Source organism: Gorilla gorilla, chromosome 11 (assembly GCF_029281585.2).
Source record: "Gorilla gorilla gorilla isolate KB3781 chromosome 11, NHGRI_mGorGor1-v2.1_pri, whole genome shotgun sequence".
NCBI lineage: Eukaryota > Metazoa > Chordata > Mammalia > Primates > Hominidae > Gorilla > Gorilla gorilla.
Genome location: NC_073235.2, coordinates 98,519,322 through 98,544,760, shown reverse-complemented (window position 1 = coordinate 98,544,760; position 25,439 = coordinate 98,519,322). Strand labels below are relative to the sequence as shown.

Here is a 25,439-nt window from a genome sequence, read left to right as displayed (position 1 = left end):
GCCCTGGATTAATGAGTACTATACTTGTTTAAGAAAGCCTCTTGGGCTGGTGCAGTGGCTCATGCCTGTAAAATTTCAACACTTTGGGAGGCTGAGGCAGGAGAATCGTTTGAGCCCAGGAGTTTGAAACCAGCCTGGGCAACATAGGGAGACACTGTCTGTACAAATTATGTAAAAAATTAGCCAGGAGTGGTGGTGCGTGCCTGTGGTCCCAGCTACACAGGAGGCTGAAGTAAGAGAATCTTCTGAGCCTGGGAGGTTGAGGCTGCGGTGAGCTGAGATCCTGCCACTGCACTCCATCCTGGGTGATAGAGTCGAGACCCTGTCTCAAAAAAAAAAAAAAAAAACCTCTTGGTAATACCTGGAACAATTAGATAAGAAGTGTTATTTATAGATAAAATAAATAATAAAATTATTGCAGAACTGAATTATCACAAGCACTACTATAAACTGTTTTTTCAGATGCACAGTTTTCTTGGCTAACTAGTTTGTTTCCTAAATTTTACAAGTGAATTTCTTTATAAAACCCAAAATTTCCTTCCTGTTTTAGTCAAGTTTTTGCTTCGAAATCTAAGTAAGAATTGATAGAAGCAAGTGAGTTACACTTCTTTAACAAAACTGTTTGGTTTTTTTTTGTTTGTTTTTTTTTTTTTTTGAGACACAGTCTTGCTCTGTCCCCCAGGCTGGAGCGCAGTGACGTGGTCTCGGCTCACTGCAACCTCCGTCTGCCGAGTTCAAGTGATTCTCCTGCCTCAGCTTCCTGAGTAGCTGGGATTACAGGCATGTGCCACAACGCCTGGCTAATTTTTATATTTTTAGTAGAGACAGGGTTTTGCCGTGTTGGCCAGGCTGGTCTTGAGCTCCTGACCTCAAGTGATCTGCCTGCCTCGGCCTCCCAAGATAATGTATCATTTTAATAGTGAAGAATAAATATAATTCTGTCTTATCCTGTTGTTATGTTTGCCATTTACATTTGTACGTGATAGCGCTATAAATTTTATAAAAGTACGTATGATATTTGAATCAATTTAGAGAACAAAGATAAATTCCTAATGGCACAGATATTTCAAAGAATTGACTTTAAGTTGGAGGTATAACAGAATGTGTAATATACTAACGTTGTTCTCTGCAGAAAAATTAAAATTGATTGTTCTCATCTTCCCCCAGAGGAAAATTTGCTGTGGTTAGACAATGTATATCAAAATCTACTGGCCAAGAATATGCTGCAAAATTTCTAAAAAAGAGAAGAAGAGGACAGGATTGTCGAGCAGAAATTTTACACGAGATTGCTGTGCTTGAATTGGCAAAGTCTTGTCCCCGTGTTATTAATCTTCATGAGGTCTATGAAAATACAAGTGAAATCATTTTGATATTGGAATAGTAAGTATATACTAAATAGTACCTATTTTAGTTGGTATGAAAAGATGATTAAAATGTCAAGAATAAGAATGATAAAAGTGTGACAAGAACTTGTAAAGATTCCTGTTAATAAAATGTAAAAGGGACCTAATTTATATTCAGATATTTTCATAATACTAAATGTATAGCCTCGGGCACATACACAAAAACTAACAGCACAGAATAAGCAAATGACAAATACAACATTTAAGGAATGTGGAGAAATGAATATACATTATGTTCTTAATGGCTAATTGATTGAATTTTTCTGGAACACAGTCTGATGGGCAGATAGAATTGAAGTAATTTGTATATTTTCTTTTTTGAAAAATACCTTCAAGAAAATAAGGAGAATAGAAAGGTAAACTGCATAAAACTATGCTTAATACATTGTTTGTTAAAGAAATACATTTAGTATATGTAATGTGTAAAGCACTATGTTAGTTGTAGCAATAAGAAATAAATATATCTCTTGCCACAAGTCTGTGAAAAAGTGAAAACACCCCCATTATTCTACAGTTCACCAGGTGGTAGGGGTAGAGGATTGTTAAGGTAACTGGTTTGTTACCTAGTATATTGACATGTGACTCTTACAGAGTGCCTTTGTTGCATGATTGTCTGTCACGTTTATTCTAAGGATGTAAAATGTGTTTGAACATCTGCAACAACTGGAAGAGATCAGCTAGATTTATGTTTAGTATACCTTGGGTGCCAATAGTTTTTAATGAAGTAAATATATTTTATGATAAACCAAGAAGAGATAAGTGTTTATTTTAGTAAAAAATGTATTGCTAACTATAGTAATTCTTTTTAGTAACTAACTTGCATCATTGCCTTTTTAAATTTAAAGATATATTAACCTTATTTTTGTATTTAGTTATTTTAAAATTAATGTTTTTGTTCCACGAAATAGATTGGCTGGAATCAACTTGTGAATGAAAATGAAGATTTTGCAAAATGTTAAACTGACAAGTAGTTCATTTAAGAATGAATACTATGTACATTTCCCAGAACCATCTTAAGGCATGTTATATAGCACTTTCAAAATAAATTAGAATTGCAGAAAAGGCCAAGATACTACCAATATGATTTCAGTTTTCATATATTTTGTAATTATTTTTGTCAAAGATTCTTCAGCTGACCTTTAAAAAGTTACCTACTTGCATAACATCTGCATGTTTGAAGTGTGTAAAAAGTAGCTAACATTTGTCAAAACAGTAGTGGAATACTAGGTTTGGAGGATGAATATACATAAGAACATTGACTATTTTCATAAAATCCTCTTTTGGGGGTTCATCCAAACAGCAACGACAAAATACATCGGAAAGATTTGAGACATTTTATGGATGGACCTTGTTCATACTCCGGAAAATTGACTCAGGTACCTTACCCAGTAAACTGGCGGAACTTACTGATCTCTATACCTCTGGCTGAAATGTAGCAAGCACTCAGAAAATGTTTAAGTAGATTAATGTATTACATTTCTTACCAGAGTGACTAAGACCCACTAAAATTTATTGCTAGAACTTCGGCTTAATTACTGTGCCTTCCGCTTTTGGGGTGGCATTGTCACATTTAGTAGTCTCAGTTGAAGGTAAAAATTTAATCAGGTTTAGTTGTTTTAGTAGTGTGGCATAATTTTTATATGGTGAAATTAAAATGGTGGAATCTTTAATAACTATCACCCAGTCAATTCTGTCCTCAAATCATCCTACACACTTTTTCTTCCCCAACTCTTATTTTACAAAATTTCAAATCTATAGAAAAGTTGAAAAACTAGTATAATTAACATCCTTATACTCTTCACTTTTATTCACCAGTTGTTGGCATTTTGCCACATTTACTGAACCATTTGAAAGTTGTAGGTATTATGATATTCCTTTTTGTGCTGAAGTATTTGGTGTGGGTGATGATGTGTATTTATTGTATCACATCAGGTGGCAATAAAGTCAGGTTGTTTTATTACTGGTTTTGCTAAATTTGAACATGCTCAAGGTGTAGTCTTCTAGCTCTCCTCATTGTAAAGGAACATTTTCCCTTTTTAATTAATCTGTGTAGTGATGTTTACAGACCATGTGAATATTATCTTTTGTTGTTGTTGTTGTTGTTGTTGTTGGAGTCTTGCTGTGTCACCAGGCTCGAGTGCAGTGGCGCGATCTCAGCTCACTGCAACCTCTGCCTCCTGGGTTCAAGCGATTGCCCTGCCTCAGCCTCCCGAGTAGCTGGGATTACAGGCACGTGCCACCATGCCCAGCTAATTTTTTGTATGTTACTAGAGATGGGGTTTCACCATGTTGGCCAGTATGTCTTGATCTCCTGACCTCGTGATCCACCCACCTCAGCCTCCCAAAGTGCTGGGATTACAGGTGTGAGCCACCGCTCCTGGCCAATATTATCTTCTTAACTTTTCGTCTAGTGATTTCCCTTTCCCACTTTTTAATATTTCTATGGATTTCATGTTTTTTAAATTAATCTAACACATGGCATTAATGGAAAATAACCCATTATGTTTTAATTAATGAGTTCTAATCAGTTTCTGCCACTGTCTTTTTTTCATGCTCAAATTGTCCCAAGCTTATCAGTGGTTCCCTTTCAAGCTACTTCCTATGTCCTTTTGATATAATGTCATTGGTGTTTGAAGACTCCCTTGCTTTATGCACACCAAGATTTCCAGGGTCATCTTGTTATCTTGCCTGCCCCAGACCTGTAATCAGCCATCTCTCTGAGAAATTCTGGTTCTTTTAAGTGGGGAATAGCATTTAGAAACCAAATATGGGTGTTGGACATGCTCACTTTTAATGGAGCATCGTTATTTTTAGGACTTTTCTAAGGATAGTGTTAGGAAATCATATTTTTTCAAAATCACGAATTTAGTCTCATAGCTCCAATTCAGGTCCACCACTACAAGGTTCTTCATCACTTCTCACATTCTATATATGCATCTCCCCTCTCTCACAGTGAAAACCCAGGTTCTCAGCAATACTTGCTTATTCACTTTATCCAACAATACGTACAAAATAGTTTCAGCATAACAATACTAATACTGCTACCAACAGCAAACTACTTAGTACAGCTGTTTTTTTTTTTTTTTTTGGACATTGTTTTTGCACTTAGACTATAGTCCATTAAGGGTATCTAGTTAGAGTTATATATATAGTTAGATACATTTGTTTCCGTTGATATTCAGTGTTAGGATGTGATTTTTTATATTCTTATTCTGAAATTCTAAAAAAGGTTTGCATGATTCAAAACTTAAAAAAATGTGGCCAGGCATAGTAGCTCATGCCTGTAATCCTAGCAATTTGGGAGGCCGAGGCCAGAGGATCCCTTGAATCCAGGAGTTCGAGACCAGCCTGGGCAACAAACTCAGACCCTCATCTCCATATATTAAAAAAATAAAAAATAAATAATTGTTTTTTTAAACCACACAAAAAATGTATAAACATGTATCCCCTGTACTGCAAAATCTTGCTCTTATTCCTATTCCTTCTACTCTCTTCCAGCCAAACCTATGTAGCTAACCACATTTATTCATTCTGGCTCATTCTTTATATGTTTCTTCTTGCAAATATAAGCAAACTTGTATATATTTAATATTCTTACTTACAGAAAATGTAGTATATATACTCCTTTGCACCTTGTATTTTTGTTTGTTTACTTAAGAATATATTCCAGAAATCATTCTACATTAGTTCATAGGCATCTTTTTGACTATTATTATGGCCAGTTTCTTAAATGGCTGCATAGTACTCTGTTGTATGGTTGGATCTTGCTTTAGTCGACCTTCTGTAAATGGGAATTATTATGGAGATGTAGCTTTAGAGTAAATTCCTAGAAGAATGATTGCTGGTCGAACAGTAAATGCATATGTAGTTTTATTAGATGTTGTCAAATTTCCTTCCATATGAGCAGCACACAATCACTTTTAAAAGGCACTTTTTTGGCCGGGCGTGGTGGCTCACGCCTGTAATCCCAGCACTTTGGGAGGCCAGGGCAGGAGGATCACGAGGTCAGGAGATGGAGACTATTCTGGCTAACAGGGTGAAACCCTGTCTCTACTAAAAAATACAAAAAATTAGCCAGGCGTGTTGGCGCATGCCTGTAGTCCCAGCTACTCAGGAGGCTGAGGCAGGAGAATTGCTTGAACCTGGGAGGCAGAGGTTGCAGTGAGCTGAGATCGCACCACTACACTCCAGCCTGGGCAACAGAGCGAGACTTCGTCTCAAAAAAAAGAAGGCACTTTTTTGATTTGTTACATTTGCTAATTATATGAATCAATCTAGAACTTTCTTCTGGAACAGCTATAGCCTCTTTTTGCTTTTGTGTTTTGTTTTGCCTCTACCTAACCTATTTTTTGAATCAGTTTACTTTTGTGAATTAATCTCAAATTCTTGCAACCTGCTTGTCACTTTTAACGATTATTAAAATCTTTCCTTTCTTATTTTAATACATAGTTCATAGGAAAGTATTTCATTGCCAGTTATGAAGTCTACATGATTGTTTTAGCCTTTTATTTCTTCAGAAAGTAATATAAATCTTACTTTTCTGGAAGGTAGTATTAGATCTATTTATACATATGGAGGAAAATTTGAGGATAATTGAGTCATTCCATCACCACTATCCATGAGACAAAGACTTTTCCATACCAAGTGTCTTTAAAGCATATTTGTAGAATTAAATAAAATATAGCTATACATATTAAAAATCTTTTTTAAAAACTTCTGGAAGGAAGGTATTATCTAATTGGACATACTAAGTTTTCAGTGCTGCATTTTGAGCAAATTAAAGTTGGTCATAAAAAATACTTACCTTTGGCTGGACACGGTGGCTCACACCTGTAATCCCAGCACTTTGGGAGGCCAAGGTGGGCGGATCTCGAGGTCAGGAGATTGAGACCATCCTGGCTAACACAGTGAAACCCCATCTCTACTAAAAATACAGAAAATTAGCCAGGTGCCTGTAGTCCCAGCTACTCAGGAGGCTGAGGCAGGAGAGTGGTGTGAACCCAGGAGGCGGAGCTTGCAGTGAGCCGAGATCACACCACTGCACCCCAGTCTGGGCGACAGAGTGAGAGTCGTCTCAAAAAAAAAAAAAAAACTTACCTTTTGGAGAACACAGAACAAAAACTTTGTCCTAGAAATAGTGAAGATCAAAAAGGGAACTTACATTCATCAGAGACAACTCTGAGATTATGTGAGAATGCTATTTTCTTTTTGTCAAGAAATTTTGTCTACTAAACATCTCTAAGTAAATACTAAGTACCCAACAGAAAAGGATGGAGACTGTAACAAAACATGCAGAACAGAAAGCCTTACCTTCTGGAATGATGTCAATCACCAGAGAAATAACATTTTAATATGATCTTAATTTCAACCATAACGTATGTTGAACATTTACACTCTGGCAGGCACTGTGATAGGCACGTTATCTGTATTCTCATTTGATTTTTAAAACAATCCTCCAAAAAGGGAGATTGGTATTCACATCATATGTCTAGTTAATATTCTAATGTCTTTCCATTCTAAAATCCCATGGACTTTGTTTCTCCCATTAGCATAGGAATATAATTTTAAAGAGACTCTTAATATTCAAATTTTAAAACAAGTTCGTTTTGATCACTAGAAATAAATGCTTATTTTAAAAATCTTTACCATGGCTTTTCAAAGCTATATGACTAGATTTGCATTTTATGGATAATTGAGATATTACTTTGTTTTGCTGAAAATCTTGGCTCTCTATAACTCACAGAAATCTATCATTTTTGATAGGACAATATTCTGATTTTAATCTTTCATGTATTAACTTTATGTTATAGGAATATTTCTAAAAGATCTTCTCTACTTGCTGTTCCCTATAAAAGACAGATGTAGAGCTAGATAATATATAGCACATAGGTTTTCATGACTGTGTAACCTGTGCTAAAGTACTGTTATCACGTATTCTCACACATAGCACATGTATATATGCATTAGCAAGTGAACACAGATGCTGAATTTCTAAATTTCTTTTGTTGATATCCCTGCAAGGGGCAAACTCTTTTTAGAGAGAAAGAGTAGAAGTCACCTGATTTATCTCCCAGGTCAATGATAATAATATAGGCGGCTTTTCTGACTGTAGATATTTTTCTTTTTCTTTTTTGTCTTTTTTTTTTTTTTTTTTTTTTTTAGTCACTGCTCTGGGTGACTGCTCAGGGTGGTTTCCTTAACAGAAGTCTTGTTTGCTACTCACTGCTTTTGTTTCTTTTTCTAATTTCTGCTAACTTCTGCAATTTGCTGCTTGTGTTATCGGTTCTTTCCCTCCTCTTAAGTCTTCCTAATTTTCATATTTTCTGTAGCTCCACCTGTGTTCCTCTGTTGTGTGAGAAATGGCAGTCCTACGAAATACATTGGTCAGCTTGTCAAACTAAAAGGAAGAGACAGTGTGATTGGCTGACGATCATAGTATTTTATTTGATCTTATTATTAAAACAAGCAAAAAACTCTGAGGATACTTTCCCTGATTATAAAAGTAATACCTATTCACTGTGTTAAATTTAGGAGATACAGAAAAGGGAAATCACATGTAAATGATGGTTACTTTATGATATGTTCCTGTATTTAAAAATTATTCTTATTTTTTGGTCTGTGCATATGTACTTTTAGAGACAACATTTTGATCTACTGGGCATATTCTATTGTTAACTCTCCTTTTTCACTTAAGAATATAGTGTGTGCATCTTTATATGTACCATATAGTGTTTCTAAAGATAGATTTTAATTTAGCAAAGACTTTAAAAATTTCCTTCAAAATCAGAGTTCAACAAAAAGTCCCAAAATTTGGAAAGGCGAGATGTTGGCTAGATTTGTGATTAATGTTTGTTGGCTCATTATAATAGCTGATATTGGCTGGGCCCAGTGGCTCATGACTGTAATCACAGCACTTTGGGAGGCCGAGGTGGGCGGATCACGAGGTCAGGAGATGGAGACCATCCTGGCTAACACGGTGAAACCCAGTCTCCACTAAAAAATACAAAAAATTCGCCGGGTGTGGTGCCACGCGCCTGTAGTCCTAGCAACTCGGGAGGCTGAGGCAGGAGAATTGCTTGAACCCAGGAGGGGGAGGTTGCGGTGAGTCGAGATTGCACTACTGCACTCCAGCCTGGGCGACAGAGCAAGACTCAGTCTCAGGAAAAAAAAAAAAAATAGCTGTTATCTATTGAATATTTACTGTGTGTCAGACACTGTGATAAGTATTTATTGAAACGATCTGCTTTGATTCTTCTAGGATGTTTGTGCTCAATACTTTATGTGGATTATCCAATTTAATTCTTAGACCATGAAGTAGGAGCTATTCTATTATTCACATTACAGTAGAAGAAACAGAGGCACATTTTGTCCCAGTTCACCTAGCATAGTTAGTGTCAGAGCTAGAGTGAAACCCAGGCAGTCTTGATTTCAGTAAGCACTCCTATATGCACCATGCTATCCTGTCTCTTCCTGGGCACTGGGAATTGCTTTCCATACTTTCACTTTACTTTCTTGTATTTTGTTTTTAATTTTAGAATTGGTGGAGTGTTCTGGTTATTGAAGTAACTTTAACGAATTTGTAATATAAAATGTTGGTAAATAATCATAAAGTATTCAAGAATAAATGTCTTACCTAAACAATTTATGTTGCTGTACAAATGAAGAATACACATCTATTTTTTATGTATTTAGGGGGTGTAAATATGTAAATTCATATTTTATACTGTTTTCTAATAATTTCAAGTTATTTGGTCTGATTTTTATAAGATAGGACTAGATTATCAGTATTTATATCTTGTAAAGTACCTAACAAAAAATATATTCTAAGAGAATCTAAAGTGTTCTTTCTTCATTTTCTTATTTGCTTATGATTACATTAGTACTATTACCTAATATAATATTATTTGTAATATTATTTTGACTGTCTTTGCAGGAATATATTTAGACCACTTTCTGTTTTGAGACGATTTGTATCATTGAAACTAAACAGTGTAGCCGGAAAGGGAAGGAGTGATGGTGTCACTGCCAGTCTGTGCCTGGATGCCCACTCTGCCCTCAGGAGACCTTGAGAAGGGGTGTGAGAAATGAATACTGACATGCAGACCAAGGGCCGCTAGGCAGTGTGTATATTAATTATTCTTAAAGATTAGTGTATTTCTTTTTTTAGATTAAAAAAATGTGAATTCCCAAAATTGTCTTTCTATACCTTATTTTGGAGTTCACTACTATAAATTTAATAGCAAACTACACTTTTCAATACTCAGATTATCTTTATCATGATATGTTGAGGTAGATATTAAAATTAATGTCTCGGCCAGGCACAATGGCTCACACCTGTAATCCCAACACTTTGGGAGGCCAAGATGGGCAGATCACGAGGTCAAGAGATCGAGACCATCCTGGCCAACATGGCGAAACCTTATCTTTAATAAATACAAAAATTAGCCGGGCGTGGTGGCATGCACCTGTAGTCCCAGCTACTCGGGAGGCTGAGGCACGAGAATCTCTTGAACCCAGGAGGCGGAAGTTGCAGTGAGCCGAGATGGCGCCACTGCACTCCAGCCTGGCAACAGAGTGAAACTCCATCTCAAAAAAAAAAAAAAAAAAAAATTATGTCTCATGAATTTACAGCAAGTTTTGGTGAGTGTAATGGGGTTAAAGTGACATATATGTGATTGGAGCTTTCACGTGTATTCCTTATAAGCTGTCCTACAGAGTTTTTTTCTGCAAAGTCAGAAAGTGTAAAGCAGCAAATGTTTGTGGCTTCTAACTGGCTTACTGTGTTTAGATTGCTCAATTGCAAATTATATCTAGAGTGTGAAGTGTCAGTCCTTGTGACTTTCAACTTGGGACTGAAATTTGAGCCCACCATTACTTTTTCTTCTTATGGCTCCTAACACTTACGAGATATTTTTTCCTCTTGGCAGTCACTGAGACTTCTGAATCCCCAGCTTCAACCCCTCTAAAGAATCGCCGCCCATTCCATCATTCATTCATTCAACAAACATTACTGACCACCTACTGCAGTGCATGCTAGATACTGTTCTTGATGTGGTTGTAGCAGTGAGCCAAAGAAGTAAAAATAGAGTAATAGTATTTTCTAGAGTGAGTTACTATTTTATCAAATAGAATATACTTGTGTATTCCCAAATATACCTTGCAAATTTGATGAATAACTGTATAAATGTTTTTGCATGATGTTCTAATTTTATCTTATTTAGATTTAATCCCCCCCCAAAAAAATCTGTTGATTTTATTGATATTTCTGCTTTATGGATGACTATAAGTAACTGACCATAAGTTATACTGCAGGTAAATAGAAGAGTTAGGATTTATGTTTCGATAATTCATTCCAAACCTAGGAATTTTTCACATGCCTTTTTCAGCATTCTTTAAATTTCAGTTCTTTAGAATTTATTTATTTATTTATTTGTGTTCTGGCCCCAAGTATTCTGCATGAAGCTACAGTACAAGATGGTATTGGCTAAGAATGCAGATTCTTACTCATATTCAAGTTTGTTAACCTAATTGTACTTGTTTCTACTGTAAAATGGGTGTAATAAGCATGTACCTCACATGTTTGTCATGAGGCTCAAAATAGATGATATATATATAAGAATTCATATATATGAAAACATATGTATATATATGAATACATATAGATGTACATATATGAGGAGAGCACAAACAGCTACTATTTTTATTATCTTTATTGCAGTGAAGGCAGGCTGCAACATTATTGGATCATAAAGCAATTCAATTTTATTTATTAATATTCAAGTATTAGTACCCAGAATTTGAAATAGTCTCATCACTTATTTTCTTTTTTCTTTTTTTTCTGGGACGGAGTCTTGCTCTGTAGCTCAGGCTGGAATGCAGTGGTGCCATCTCGGCTCACTGCAACCTTTGCCTCCCAGGTTCAAGTGATTCTCCTGCCTCAGCTTCCCAAGTAGCTGAGATTATAGGCATCTGCCACCACGCCCAGCTAATTTTTGTGTTTTTAGTAGAGATGTTTCACCATGTTGGCCAAGCTGATCTCGAACTCCCAACCTTCAGTGATCCGCCTATCTCAGCCTCCCAAAGTGCTGGGATTACAGGCATGAGCCACCGCACCCAGCCATCATCACTTATTTTTTTCCTTAAAGATCTCTCACTTCCCTGCCCTATCTTTAAGTGTAACGTATTAACATTTATATAGTTGTATGTCTTTTACTTAACAGGTACACAATATTTAAAAGTGTTTAGGTGAATGAATTTTCAAGTCTCTGTTCTTTGAATTTTATTTTAGTGCTGCAGGTGGAGAAATTTTCAACCTGTGTTTACCTGAGTTGGCTGAAATGGTTTCTGAAAATGATGTTATCAGACTCATTAAACAAATACTTGAAGGAGTTTATTATCTACATCAGAATAACATTGTACACCTTGATTTAAAGGTAACGTAACATGATCTAAAGTAATGCAACATCTGTGTTCTTCTTCTGCTCTTAGTATGCACAGTTGCAAACTGGTATTAACAGGAAACAATGGTTGGTTCCTGGTCGTCTAGACTGCACTGGTGTGCTCTTTGCTTACGTGTGCTATGTGGCCTTAATTTTATATTGGCAGAAAGGAGAAGAGTGCATGTGTAAGCAGCTCAAATTACTGGGCTCTTAAAATGCATCATTCCTGTGTTCTAATCCTACATTAGATGGAATTATTCCATTCCATCCCACTCTTACAACCACATCCTGGACCTTCTTATTTTAAAATGTTGTCTATCTCTGAAATGCTCAATTGTGTAATCTCCATCTCTGAAAATAAATCCTGCTAATCCTCATTCATTTGCTCCTATTACCTTCATTCATTTTTGTCTTGAGGTTTTCAGTCTTTTGGCTTATTCTGGATCGTTCAGGCTCTTTACCCAAGCCCCGGAGCTCCAGTCTCTTATCTCCATCTCTCATGTTGTTATCCTTTCTCCTTATCCTTCTTTCTTAACCACACAAGGACCTTAAGATCTGAATCAGTCTGTGTCTCATTTTTTGAGCATTAGATTCTTCTGTTTTTATGTGGTGTCGTTGCATGACCCTTTGGCTTCTATTACCACTTTAATAATAATAATTCAAAAATCTCCACCTACAGCCCAGGCCTCTCCCTTAATTTCCAAATCCTCTTACCGCTTTTTCAAAAGAAAAAACCCTGTATTTCTGTTTTGGGCCCCACTATGGAGCAGGGAGACAGTATTTACCATGTAGTATCCCTGCTATTTCCCCAACTGATAAAATATTGGAAAAGAAGCAACATAGTAAATGCCAAGATAATCACGCTCCCACCAGCTTCCTGTTGGGTCATTTTCCTGCTAACATCAACCCAAGTACATTACATAGCATCACATAGCCCTTGAAGTCTGGGATGGCATATAAACCTGTGGTTGACAACAACAGAGCTAATTACCTTTACCTTTTCTCCTGTAATAGGCTCTGTGCTTTAGTAATAAACAAGCATGAGATTGCCCCAAAGTTAAGCGACTGTTATAATTCTTTGCACAGATTTTGGGAGCAGCACCTTGGCAGAGGTATGGGTTATGACAGCAGTAGGGGACTTTGTAATAGGCCGTGGGCCTGCAGTAGTAGTAAAGCAAAGTCACGTGGTTCTAGGAGGCAATGGATGAGGTGTACTATGCCCTCTTATTGTCTAAGCTAAAGCCAGGGAACAGTCAGACCTGGCTCATCCAGAATCATCCCATTGTACTGGACGATTTTTCATTTCTGGAAATGTTTACGTTCTCATTCCTTTATGCCTTCTTTTGTGCTGTTCCCCAGAGCACCTTTCTGTTGTTCTTTTTTTTTTTTTTTTTTTTTTGAGACAGAGTCTCGCTCTGTCGCCCAGGCTGAATTGCAGTGGTGCGATCTTGGCTCACTGCAAGCTCCACCTCCCAGGTTCACACCATTCTTCTGCCTCAGCCTCCCAAGTAGCTAGGACTACAGGTGCCTGCCACCACACCTGATTTTTTTGTATTTTTAGTAGAGACGGGGTTTCACCATGTTAGCCAGGATGGTCTTGATCTCCTGACCTCATGATCTGCCTACCTCAGCCTCCCAAAGTGCTGGGATTACAGGCGTGAGCCACCATGCCCGGTCTCTTTTTTTTTATTTTATTTTTATTTAAGAGAGGGTCTCACTATGTTGCACAGGCTACTCTTGAACTCCTGAGCTCAAATGATCCTCCCACCCCTGCCTCCAGAGTAGCTGAGACTACAGGTTGACACCACTGCACCCAGCTACCCAGAGCACCTTTCTAACTAGCATACTCTTTAAGTCTCAGCTTACGCATCATCTCTACTGCAAAGCCTTCTTGGAATTTCTTATTGACAGAATGAGGCAGTCTTTTTATTACTGAGTATTCTATATCTTAATCTTTCCATTTAACTTCTTTTCTCTTCAAACCTAGAATCCTTTTTGGGTGTGTTTTTGGCTTTATGCATCATTGAATAATAGCTCCGCCTAAGTAGTAAGTCAGTAAATGTTTGATGCATGACTCAATGAAATGTATAATAGCTGAGCAATATATTCCACTTAATATACCTTCCATCTGAGACTAGTATGCTTTTATTGTATATTACTTATCATGTTTTTGTTGTACTTTGTTTAGCCACAGAATATATTACTGAGCAGCATATACCCTCTCGGGGACATTAAAATAGTAGATTTTGGAATGTCTCGAAAAATAGGGCATGCGTGTGAACTTCGGGAAATCATGGGAACACCAGAATATTTAGGTAAGAATTTCCTTTTATTTTCTATACCATTTTGAAATTTATTAAGTAAATGATACCTCTGTAGAACTATATTTTAGAGCATGTAATTCGATTCAGTTAAAAGGATTTGATTGGTTCAAGTATTTTGATACATTAAAACTTGGTTAGGTTAAGACACATTTAAATGAAATGTATTGAATAAAAGTATGAAACATTTACAGCAATTCAGGGGACACTGAATATGTAAGTGTACAAGTTGAATGTTTGTGTATAAAGGATTTGTACATAAGGAAAAAAGAAATGGGTAAGAGGGAAGTTAGGGAAAAAGAGAAAAATGGAAAAAGAAAAACTGCTTCAGTGAAGTGGCCCATGATTGTCTTTGAAGCCTGGCTGCTGACTAGATCTCACTTCTATTTCTGGTCCCAATTCCAGAGCTGTTCACAATACAGATATCTTCAGTTTAAACTTACAGGAATTGTTAGCCGGCCACCTGATTTTTGTTTATTGCTGCTGCTTTAGAATATGAGGTTTTGCATAGGGTTGTGAAAGTAGGGTTTTGAAGAAGAGTGCCAAAAAGAACCTTTGATTAGGTAATCTGGGCATATTGTGTGAAATCAACAAATTAGATTATGCATATGAAAAGTTTTTAAGTTGTATGAAGCAATATATAAATTTGAAGTATTTTAACTTATAATCTTTTTACCTTTTTTGTTTGTTGTTTATACTGATGTCCCCATGTAGACATTGAAAAGATACAGTTAAACAGAACAGATGCGACTCAGCTAGGCAGCTGTCTTTTCCAAAAATAAAAAACAGAGAAAATTACTAACTTTTGAATGCTAACTGGGGCTATAGTCCTAGAATAAATGAATGTAATTATTGGTAACACAGCTCACAGAAGTATGTGAAAATGTAGGTGGTTTAACAGAAGCTGACTGTATATGATTTAAAGGCTATATTAATAAAAATGTTAGGCTTTAGGAAACAGTTTCTCTTTGGAGAAATTATGAAACCATATTGTGAAACAAGAAACTTATTTTTCACTCATAAATCCTAGTTTGGACTGTACTAATTCAAAATAATATGGTAATGTTTAGAAAGCATAGAGAATTTATTTTGCACTTTTTTTTTTGGCAAGTGAAGACAGCAGAAAATTAATTGCTTTGGAAATTAGGTCCTTGATAATTTAAGAGGAATGTTTAATTCACTGGAAAATCTAGCATTTCTGGCTGGCTGCAGTGGCTCACACCTGTAATCCCAGCACTTTGGGAGGCCAAGGCGAGTGGATCACTTGAAGTCAGGAGTTCGAGACCAGCCTGACCAATGTGGTGAAACCCCATCTCTACTAAAAATACAAAATTAGCCAGGTGTGGTGGTGCATGCCTGTAGTCCCACCTACTTGGGAGGCTGAGGCAGGAGAATCGCTTGAATCCAAGAGGCGGAGGTTGCAGTGAGCCAAGATCATGCCATTTGTACTCCAGCCTGGGCAACAAGAGCGAAACTCCGTCAGAAAAAAGAAAATCTAGCATTTCCGAGAAGCAAAATTTGCTCATGATGTCATTGCAGATGCACATGATCCTATTTACCCCAAAAGAAAAACCTAAATTAATCTAAGAAAATAATGCAAATTAGTTCTAAAGTAATAAAACTAAAATTTTTTTTTAAATTCTAGCTTCCAGAGTTTTACTTTTTTATAATTGTTTTTTTCTGAGATTAACCTAAATGAGTTTAACTACCTAGCCACTAATTACTCCAAGAATATTATCCATGTTTTTGAACCACCTGATCATATAATTTACTCAATATTAGGGATGTTTAAATGTCCAATCATAGGATAATTAATACTGTGCTAAATTTCTAAATTTCTATCGTCTTGTATCACTAGGCTTTCCAAAATTAAATCCAGTTACAATTTTTTTTTTTTCCGAGACAGAGTCCCACTCTGTTGCCCAGGCTAGAGTGCAGTGGTGGGATCTCAGCTCACTGCAACCTATCAAGGGATTCTCCTGCCTCAGCCTCCTGAGTAGCTGGGATTACAGGCATGTGCCATCACACCTGGCTAATTTTTGTATTTTTAGTAGAGACAGCGTTTCACCATGTTAGCCAGGCTGGTCTCGAACTGTGATCTCAGGTAATCTGCCTGCCTCAGCCTCCCAAAGTGCTGAGATTACAGGCATGAGCCATCATGCCCAGTCCCAGTTATAACGTAATATAAAGTGATTTTCTTGTTTTAAAATTTGTCAATATTGAATTTAAGTTTTATCTTTTCTTTTAGCTCCAGAAATCCTGAACTATGATCCCATTACCACAGCAACAGATATGTGGTAAGATGTTGTTAGTTACCTTAAACATCTTTATGGAAAGTTGGGAAACGTATATTCTGGGGTTCTTTGACTCCAGGAGTAATAATAAATAATAAGGCTTTCTTCAAAAGATTTTATTTGAATATCATTATTATGCTACAGGAAAATATTTACCTTTCCATTATTTTCAAATAACACTTAACTTCTGAGCCAAAAGTACAGAAATAAATAGGAAAATCTGTCTCTGTGATGAAAACTCAGTTGAGTAAAAGAACAAAATACCTGCAGTACATTGCTACATATTTTATGATGAAGGTGAAATGCTTAATAAGCATAGAAGCAGCAGCAGACAGTCCATTGCCGGGCTCCACCTCACAAACGGAGACATCTGATCTAGGTCTAAAAGAGTTGGCCGGGCTTGGTGGCTTACACCTGTAATCCCAGCACTTTGGGAGGCCAAGGCAGGTGGATCATCAGGTCAGGAGTTAGAGACCAGCCTGGCCAACATAGCAGAACCGTGTCTCTACTAAAAATATGAAAATTAGCTGGACGTGGTGGCGCGTACCTGTAATCCCAGCTACTCAGGATGCTGAGGCAGGAGAATCACTTGAACCAGGGAGGCAGAGGTTGCAGTGAGCCAAGATCATGCTATTGCACTCCAGCCTGGGTGACAAAAAAAAAAAAAAAAGCTAGAAGAAGGTATTTGTTAAGCAGAATAATTAGGTCAGGCCCACCCAAAAATGTACTTTTATGAGAGTACATCTCTGGGAAATTGTGAGTTTTTGTAGCTAGCAAAGAGAGAATACCATAGGGAATAAAACCAGAACTGATACTGGAGCTTCAGTTGAGACCACAAAGGGGACTGACTCCTCAGACCAAGTGGAAGGTTTAGACCTGTTCTGTGTTCTGTGGAACTGCTCATGGGTTTGCCCAGGAAAAAAGATGGTATGGCTAAATAAGTTGGTGAAACATGTACTATATTGTCTTTTCCTGGCTCCTGGGCACCAGACTTGCCATTAACACATTTACAGATTTTAAAAGGTTTGCAGTGAAAAAATTTGCCTGCCCAGCTTTGTGCTTCGCCAAACTTGCAGCCTCTATTTGTGCAGAACCTCTCTTTACATCTCACAAGTCATTACTTTGCCATTGGAAACCACTTAGGAAATGCTGCAGCAGCTTTGTGTACTCCACGGCAGGTATCTGTGTGAAGGATAGATGGTAGCAATAATATATATTGAATACATTGTATTTATATAACACGTGCATTCCCTTGTGTTCTCTTTCTGTGAGGCACACTTTGAGATCATTATTTTAGTTTTAATAATATAGGAACTTTGAAAAGCAATGTAAATCTGTAGTTTAACCATACCAGTTTTGAGGAGAGGAGTATGTTGAATGTCGATTGTACTTTGTATAAATGTTTAAAAATTAACATACATTTTAAGTTCCCCTCCCTTGTTTTTCAGGAATATTGGTATAATAGCATATATGTTGTTAACTCACACATCACCATTTGTGGGAGAAGATAATCAAGAAACATACCTCAATATTTCTCAAGTTAATGTAGATTATTCGGAAGAAACTTTTTCATCAGTTTCACAGCTGGCCACAGACTTTATTCAGAGCCTTTTAGTAAAAAATCCAGAGTAAGTAATAATTTGTTTAAATACTGTTACAAATTTAATTTGTTTAAATACTATTACAGAATAAATAATATATACCTATTAAGAAAGTATATTCTAAAATAGTATAAAATTATTAGAAATATGTACAAGTTCTAGGTAAAATAGAGAGGTGGTATGAGCAATCATTAACAAATACATAACTTCAGATATAAAATATACAACAGGGGATTTTGAAGTAAAGAAAAGATTTGAGTTACTTCTCTCACAAACCACTACTAATCCCTGAAATTACCTAAAATAATTAGTCATAGAAATTTACAATACACATGGCTGGTTATGATAAGACTTTATTGTAAATGATTTATAGTTTAATGATTTTACGGCCGGGCGCGGTGGCTCACGCCTGTAATCCCAGCACTTTGGGAGGCTGAGGCAGATGGATCACGAGGTCAGGAGATTGAGACCCTCCTGGCTAACACGGTGAAACCCCATCTCTACTAAAAATACAAAAAAATTAGCCAGGCGTGGTGGCAGGCACCTGTAGTCCCAGCTACTTGGGAGGCTGAGGCAGAATGGCGTGAATCCGGGAGGCAGAGCTTCCAGTAAGCAGAGATCACGCCACTGCACTCTAGCCTAGGTGACAGAGCAAGACTCCGTCTCAAAAAAATAAATAAAATAAAATAATTTTACATACATAACAAGTATCATTTACTGATTGTGAAATCTTGAAGGATTGGATGCCCTTTGACAACCTTACAAAAGAAGCAAGTTAGCTGAGCGTGGTGGCTCACGCCTGTATTCCCAGCACTTTGGGAGGCCAAGGTGGCCGGATCATGAGGTCAGGAGTTCGAGACTAGCCTGGCCAATATAGTGAAACACCATCTCTACTGAAAATACAAAAGTTAGCCGGGCATGGTGGCATGCACCTATAGTTCCAGCTACTCAGGAGGCTGAGGCAGGAGAATTGCTTGAACCCGAAAGCAGAGGTTGTGGTGAGCTGAGATCGCACCACTGCCCTCCAGCCTGGGCGACAGAGTGAGACTCCATTGCAAAAAAAACAAAAAAAAACAAAAAAAAACAAAAGTGATTTGGAGGGTAGTTAAGCACCGTCTTTCAAAATATAAAGACCCACTAGCTTTACTAGTAACTCATCCTATGAACATAATTAGAGAAGATCCCAAAAAACATTTTCTCAATATTCATTGAAGCATATTTATAATAGCAAAATGCTAGAAGCTTCAATGGGCATCTGGTTAAATAAATTATGGTGTATCCATATGGAAGAGTACTAAATAATACAGCTGTTAATAAATATGTTAACTCTGTACTGATGTGGAAAAATGCTTGAGATGCATTATTGAGTAATAAAGCAAATTGCGGAAACATGGAGTATGTGAAGCTGTGTGTGTATGTGTATGTGTGTGTATATGTTTGTGTATGTATATGCACATATATGTAGAAAAAATATCTGGAAGTGGGATTGGGGAATGAGAAAACAATTTTACTTTTTATCTTCATGAGAGATAATATGGTGTAATGCTTAAAAGCACAGACGATAGAGTCAAAGTTCCACTTAACTACCATTTACAAGTTAGGAGATTTGGGGTAAATTTCAAGCCTCCTGGTACCCTACTTTGCATATCTGTTAAATGAGAGTAATAATAGTACCCATTTCATGAGTTTCTTGTGATTGTTAAATAATGTATTTGAAGCATATAGAATAGTCCCTGGCATATAACTAAGCATTCAGTAAATGTTAGCGGCTATTATCATTATTATTCTCTTCTGTACTGTTTGGATTTTATACTATGAGTATGTTTTATTTTCACAAGAAGTAAAAAATATGTCTATAATCTATCAAACTGAAGACATTTTCAACTTGATTTTTAGTTCTCAATTTTCCCTGGGTGCTTTCTTTCAAAGGAAAAGACCAACAGCAGAGATATGCCTTTCTCATTCTTGGCTACAGCAGTGGGACTTTGAAAACTTGTTTCACCCTGAAGAAACTTCCAGTTCCTCTCAAACTCAGGATCATTCTATAAGGTCCTCTGAAGACAAGACTTCTAAATCCTCCTGTAATGGAACCTGTGGTGATAGAGAAGACAAAGAGAATATCCCAGAGGATAGCAGCATGGTTTCCAAAAGATTTCGTTTCGATGACTCATTACCCAATCCCCATGAACTTGTTTCAGATTTGCTCTGTTAGCACTTTTTTCTTTGACTCATTTGGACTGAATTTGAAATTTTATATCCACTCCAGTGAGATTATGGTTTGTAGCTTCATATATGACATGTTTATATTGTAAATGCACTTTTCCATGGAATAATTTAGGGAAGTATTTTAATGTTAAATTACTAGTTGCTAGCATGTTATGATTTCATATCCTGAGATAGCTCTGCAGATAAGAAAATATTTAAATATATGACAAAAAGTAAAATTGTACATGTGAGTTTACATGTTAATGAAATAATTCAAGTTCAAATGAACTTACCAGAATGTTTTGCATATCAACAAAAAAAGTGGCTTGAGTTTTATTATAGTTGGTGTAAACTGAACACAGTGAAGACATTGGAATTTAATAGGTTCTCTCTCTAAGGTGACTCTTATACCATGCCTCTATCAACATAATTTGTTTAGGAAAGCAGTATGAAGTTTAAGCCAAAATAATTTCTACTTTATAGATGCTCAAGAGACATTTTACAATTGAAAATGTCTTTCAATTACAAATATTTTGAAACTTCGTAAGATTTTCATTCTCTGTGGTCTGTTATATGAGAGAGATCCTTTAACCAGAGCAAAGAGGGAGTTAGAAACCTGATCAGGGATATTCTTCACAAGTTGGAGCAGAGGAAAGAGTAGCATGCCTTTGTATTTTAACGCAAATGTCTTTTTCCTCCTCCCAACCTACTTGAGATCTGATAAGGTCTGGAAGATGGAGATATTTGGTATGCAAGTGTAGAGTTTTTTAATCCTGCAGAATTTCTAGAGTAGAAGATACTTAGGTAAAGTTAAATATTCTGTATTTTTAGTCAAACATATTTATTAATTGAATATAGAAGAAAATGTTGACACACTCAGACAGCTTACTGAATTTTAGATGTCTTCTGCATCTTAGAATACAAGCCAGTCATTCAGAGTTCTAAAAGTATGCATAAAAAATTACAGCACCGGTAGGTCTATTAACACAGTGCCCGAGTCAGCAGTAGCAAGACTGATGTGATCATAAAACATGACATCAGGCTCGTCTGAAGTTCTTGTGTGAAATTCCTAGTGAGTGAGGAGGCTCAGCTTAAAGCCATCTGCAGAGTGGCCCCTCATTGTGGTCTTTTGCTGGGACCAATGCAAGAAAGACACTAGGGAGAGCAAAATGTTTGCTTATGGCTAGAGACTATATCCAGCCCTAATGATGGGGAAAGTTAGTCCTTTTTGGGTAATCTTTTATGAATTTTCACCTGATGACCGTTATATTGGTCTGTTATCATGTTACATTAACTGTGATCTCATGACCTTGTTGCTGTATCAGAAGAAATAGTTTGACAAATGGTAACAACAACCTGATGTTCCCCCTTTAGACCTTTAACTTCTCAAAATTTTGGTAAGTTTCCAAATTCTTTAATAGTAACTTAAAACTGTTTTTGAATAACTATCAGGTCACTTTATTTGACCACATGGTGAATTCCTTTAACGTCTTCAGCATTTGTTAAGGAAAAGTTTTCTCTACTTGTGTGTGTATGTGTGCACATGTGTGTATGTACAGGTGTATGTATATATCTATAGATAGATACAATACATTCTTTAGACACTTTTCAAGATTCTTTGCTGTGGTATATTGTGCTCAACTCAGGTGCCAAAGGAGCTTTTTTTTTTTTTTTTTTTTTTTGAGATGGAGTTTTGCTCTGTCACTCAGGCTGGAGTGCAGTGGCATGATCTCAGCTCACGGCAACCTCTGCCTCCCGGATTCAAGCAATTCTCCTGTCTCAGCCTCCTGAGTAGTTGGGATTACAGGCGCATGCTACCATGCCCAGCTAATTTTTGTATTTTTAGTAGAGGCGGGGTTTCACCATGTTGGCCAGGCTGGTCACAAACTCCTGACTTCAAGTGATCCACCCACCTCGGCCTCCCAAAGTGCTGGGATTACAGGCGTGAGCCACTGCGCCCCCGCCCAGGAGCTCTTTTCTTATGACATATAAATTATGACATTTATATTCTTTATATGACTTTATGTTCTCTTCTTATGACATTTAAATTCTTTAAGTAGTTTGTTGGTCCAATAAACTAGATGTTGTATAATCTAAATTGAGCCCTTGTATATCTAAAACTGATGAGTTGTTTCTAAATTGTTGATTGTCCATTTACTTGCCTTTGGTATTAAGATAATGCAAGTAAAGTTTAGTAAGTCATTGGATAATGAAATGATTATGTTTCTGAAGACCATATTATATTTTTAATTTTTAGAGGAATCATGCCATCCCCCAAAAAATCAAGAAATATTTGAATTTTAAATTATAAGTTCATTTGTTAAAAGACATTTTTACAAATGTCTGAAAATCTTAAAATAGTTTACATCTACCTTTAAGTAGTAGAATACAGAGCTGTAAATTTCCATGCCTTTTTTCCTGATATTAAGTTTTATAGTAAAAAAGCAACTAGTGGTTGCACAAAGAATATAAAAATCCACTCTTTTTACAAAGGTGTGAATTTAAATAACGTTATTGATTGGAATATGAAAATAAACCAATCATTTAAGAGCTTTTTAGCAAATGATTCAATTCTTACTCTTTTTCTCCCAAGATTGAAAAACATAATGTATTTCTCTAAAGTAGGAACCTAGAGAGCCCCTGTGAGTGGACAAATGTCAGTAACACTTGAACACATGAGAAGATAAGTGTTATGTTGTGATAATTTAAAGTTAAATTTGCTTTTTGGGTAGGATCCCTAAATAGATGGGATTTTTAAATAGATGATATATAGATGACAATTGCAATTGTCATTTTAATTATTTTCCCTACAGTAAAGAACCTAGCTCTCAGCAGTGAAATTGTAATGGCACTTTAAAGGAAGTAAGCCGTTAACTGTTCTCTAGTCGAGCGATCTCCAACTGTTTTTTGGCACTAGGGACGGGTTTTGTGGAAGAAAATTTTTCCACGAGACTGGGGGTTTAGGGGGATGGTTTCAGGATGATTCAAGTATGTTACATTTATCATTAGATTCTCATAAGGAGCATGCAACCTAGATCTCTTGCATGTGCGGTTCACAGCAGGATTCGAGCTCCTTTGAGAATCTAATGCCATGGCTGATCTAACAGGAAGCTGAGCTCAGGCAGTAATGCTTGGCACCGCCCCCCCCCCCGCCCCCCACCTTCTGTGCAGCCCGGTCGTGGCCTGGGGACTGGGGGCCCCTGCTCTAGTCAGTAATAAGGTACTTGTGCCAGAATGTAAATCAACACATTGCTTCCTTTATCAAAGAAGTCTTGTTATTTAAAAAAAGTCAACTGAGCCAGTATGATTAGTGATGTAATTGATTTTCATTCTGGCACAAGCCTCTTTCATTCTGGACAGCTCACAAATAGTTAATGGACCATGCTTTGAATAGCCTTCCTCTAAGCAACATTTACAAATATTGATATTTTAGAACTGTTTACATTTCTTCTGTTTATTTTTGAATTTTCAGTTTGATATCTTGTCCTTATTCATTGTTGTATAAACAACTGTACTTTAATTTCAAGTAGTATTAAAAGTATTTCACTTCAGTTTGGGGGGATTATTATCAATTTATAATTTTATAAAAGTATTTTAAAGAATAATTGTAAATTTTCCATAAATTACAACCTCCTGCCATCTTTTATTAAATAATAATATTGCTTAAGGCATATAGACAGACATTATTATGAGTAGTCCAGTAAAAAAAATCTACATCAACTTGACCATTCTGGCTAAAAATTAAAAAGCACTTTTTTATATCTGTGGTTGTCATTTGTTTCAAAGCATTTCTAAATTTATTGTTCTTAAAAGTATGTCTGCATGTTCTAGCCTTTGACCTAGGTCATCTACGAACCCTCTTTGTGTCTAATAAACATATCTATAAAGGCATATAAATCTGAAAACAAGTAGGTCTATTCGCTGGTATCAAGGAATAATTTTTAGAAAATTGTCAATGAATTTAACTGTACTACATGTTGCACTATAGTGCACTACGTGTTACACAAAAGATGAATGAGAGATTCTTCAAGATATTTATAATCTTGTTGTAGACTAAGGTACAGTCAATTCTCGTTATTCATGGTAGTTATGTTCTATAAAGTTCCCATACTTTAGTTACTAATCATTGCTCCTAGGGGAAATACAGAGTTAGGTTCCTGCAAGGCTCTGTTCATAGCATTTTAAACAATTGATCAATGCATAGTTTTGTGTATTTCTATTTAATTGTACATTTAATATATATTGTTGGTTCATTAACATTGAACTAACAGGCAATAGCGCTGTAATTCATGCCTGAATGAAGCTTACCTAATGTGTTTTTGAGGGAGAAGGAAAGGGAAAAATGATTGGAAAAATTCAGACTGCAGAAGCAGCCTGCCTGAAAAGTCACACAGCAACAGGCAAAAAATAAAACAACCTTGGAAAAAACTCAGGCTGCACATGGACAGGTAAGAAGATGAGGCTGTAAAACACAGATAAACAACTGGGGCACAGAAGGAGGGGGTGAGTCTCCCGGGTAATCACCAAACTTCACACTCATACAGTGGGCCCTAGTAAAAACAGTGGGCCTTAATAAGCACATTCCTTTCCTTTAGGCACACTAAGCTAGGGAAGCCAGAAGTGGATATTGGAGGGGGATACCTGCAGCTGGAAGAAAATGTCTGGGAACAGTCACAGAAACTCTCCCTCCCAAATAAGTGACACAAAGCAGCACACAGCAACACAGACTAAGAGTCTGCCTAGGTTGTCAAGGAATCGGGTAAAGGCTGATAGAAAGTCATGCTCTATGCAGATATCACACCTGGTCCCAACTAAAGCTTCAGGCCCTAGGAAGATAAGATGCCCCCTTCATCAGTAGCCCATGTATAAAAACCCTGACATTTTTACTGGAAACCCACTGGGGACCCCTCTCTGACATCTGTTCTTTCATTTTGCCTATTAAACTCCTGCTCCAGTTTCTGTGTGAGTTTGTCTGCAACCTCAATTTCCTTGGCCATGAGACCAAGAACCTTGGTGTTTACCCCAGACAATGAGGCTGCTTCATTTTGGGGGCTCGCCCAGGATTTGAAGGTGAATTCATCAGAAGGGTAAGGGAGCAGACTCTACTTTCACTTCTGAGGCTTCTCATCCTCAGTTTTTATTCTCTCAAAGAACTATCAAAAAACAAGGCATCTGT

General features: G+C 36.7%; 1 protein-coding gene across 3 annotated transcripts in view; it reads left to right on the top strand.

Moving 5' to 3' along the window:
- Window positions 1-24,024, top strand: part of STK17B (serine/threonine kinase 17b) — a 36,239-nt gene extending 12,215 nt beyond the window's left edge. For all 3 annotated transcript variants that reach the window (XM_055379310.2, XM_004032985.5, XM_055379311.2), the window contains 6 exons: window positions 1,168-1,380; window positions 11,692-11,836; window positions 14,031-14,157; window positions 16,412-16,460; window positions 17,906-18,085; window positions 19,988-24,024. In XM_055379310.2, coding sequence (XP_055235285.1) covers window positions 1,168-1,380; window positions 11,692-11,836; window positions 14,031-14,157; window positions 16,412-16,460; window positions 17,906-18,085; window positions 19,988-20,270 — 997 coding nt within the window. In that variant the 3' untranslated portion in view covers window positions 20,271-24,024. The remainder of the gene's footprint in view (window positions 1-1,167; window positions 1,381-11,691; window positions 11,837-14,030; window positions 14,158-16,411; window positions 16,461-17,905; window positions 18,086-19,987) is intronic.
- Window positions 24,025-25,439: the final 1,415 nt, after the last annotated feature.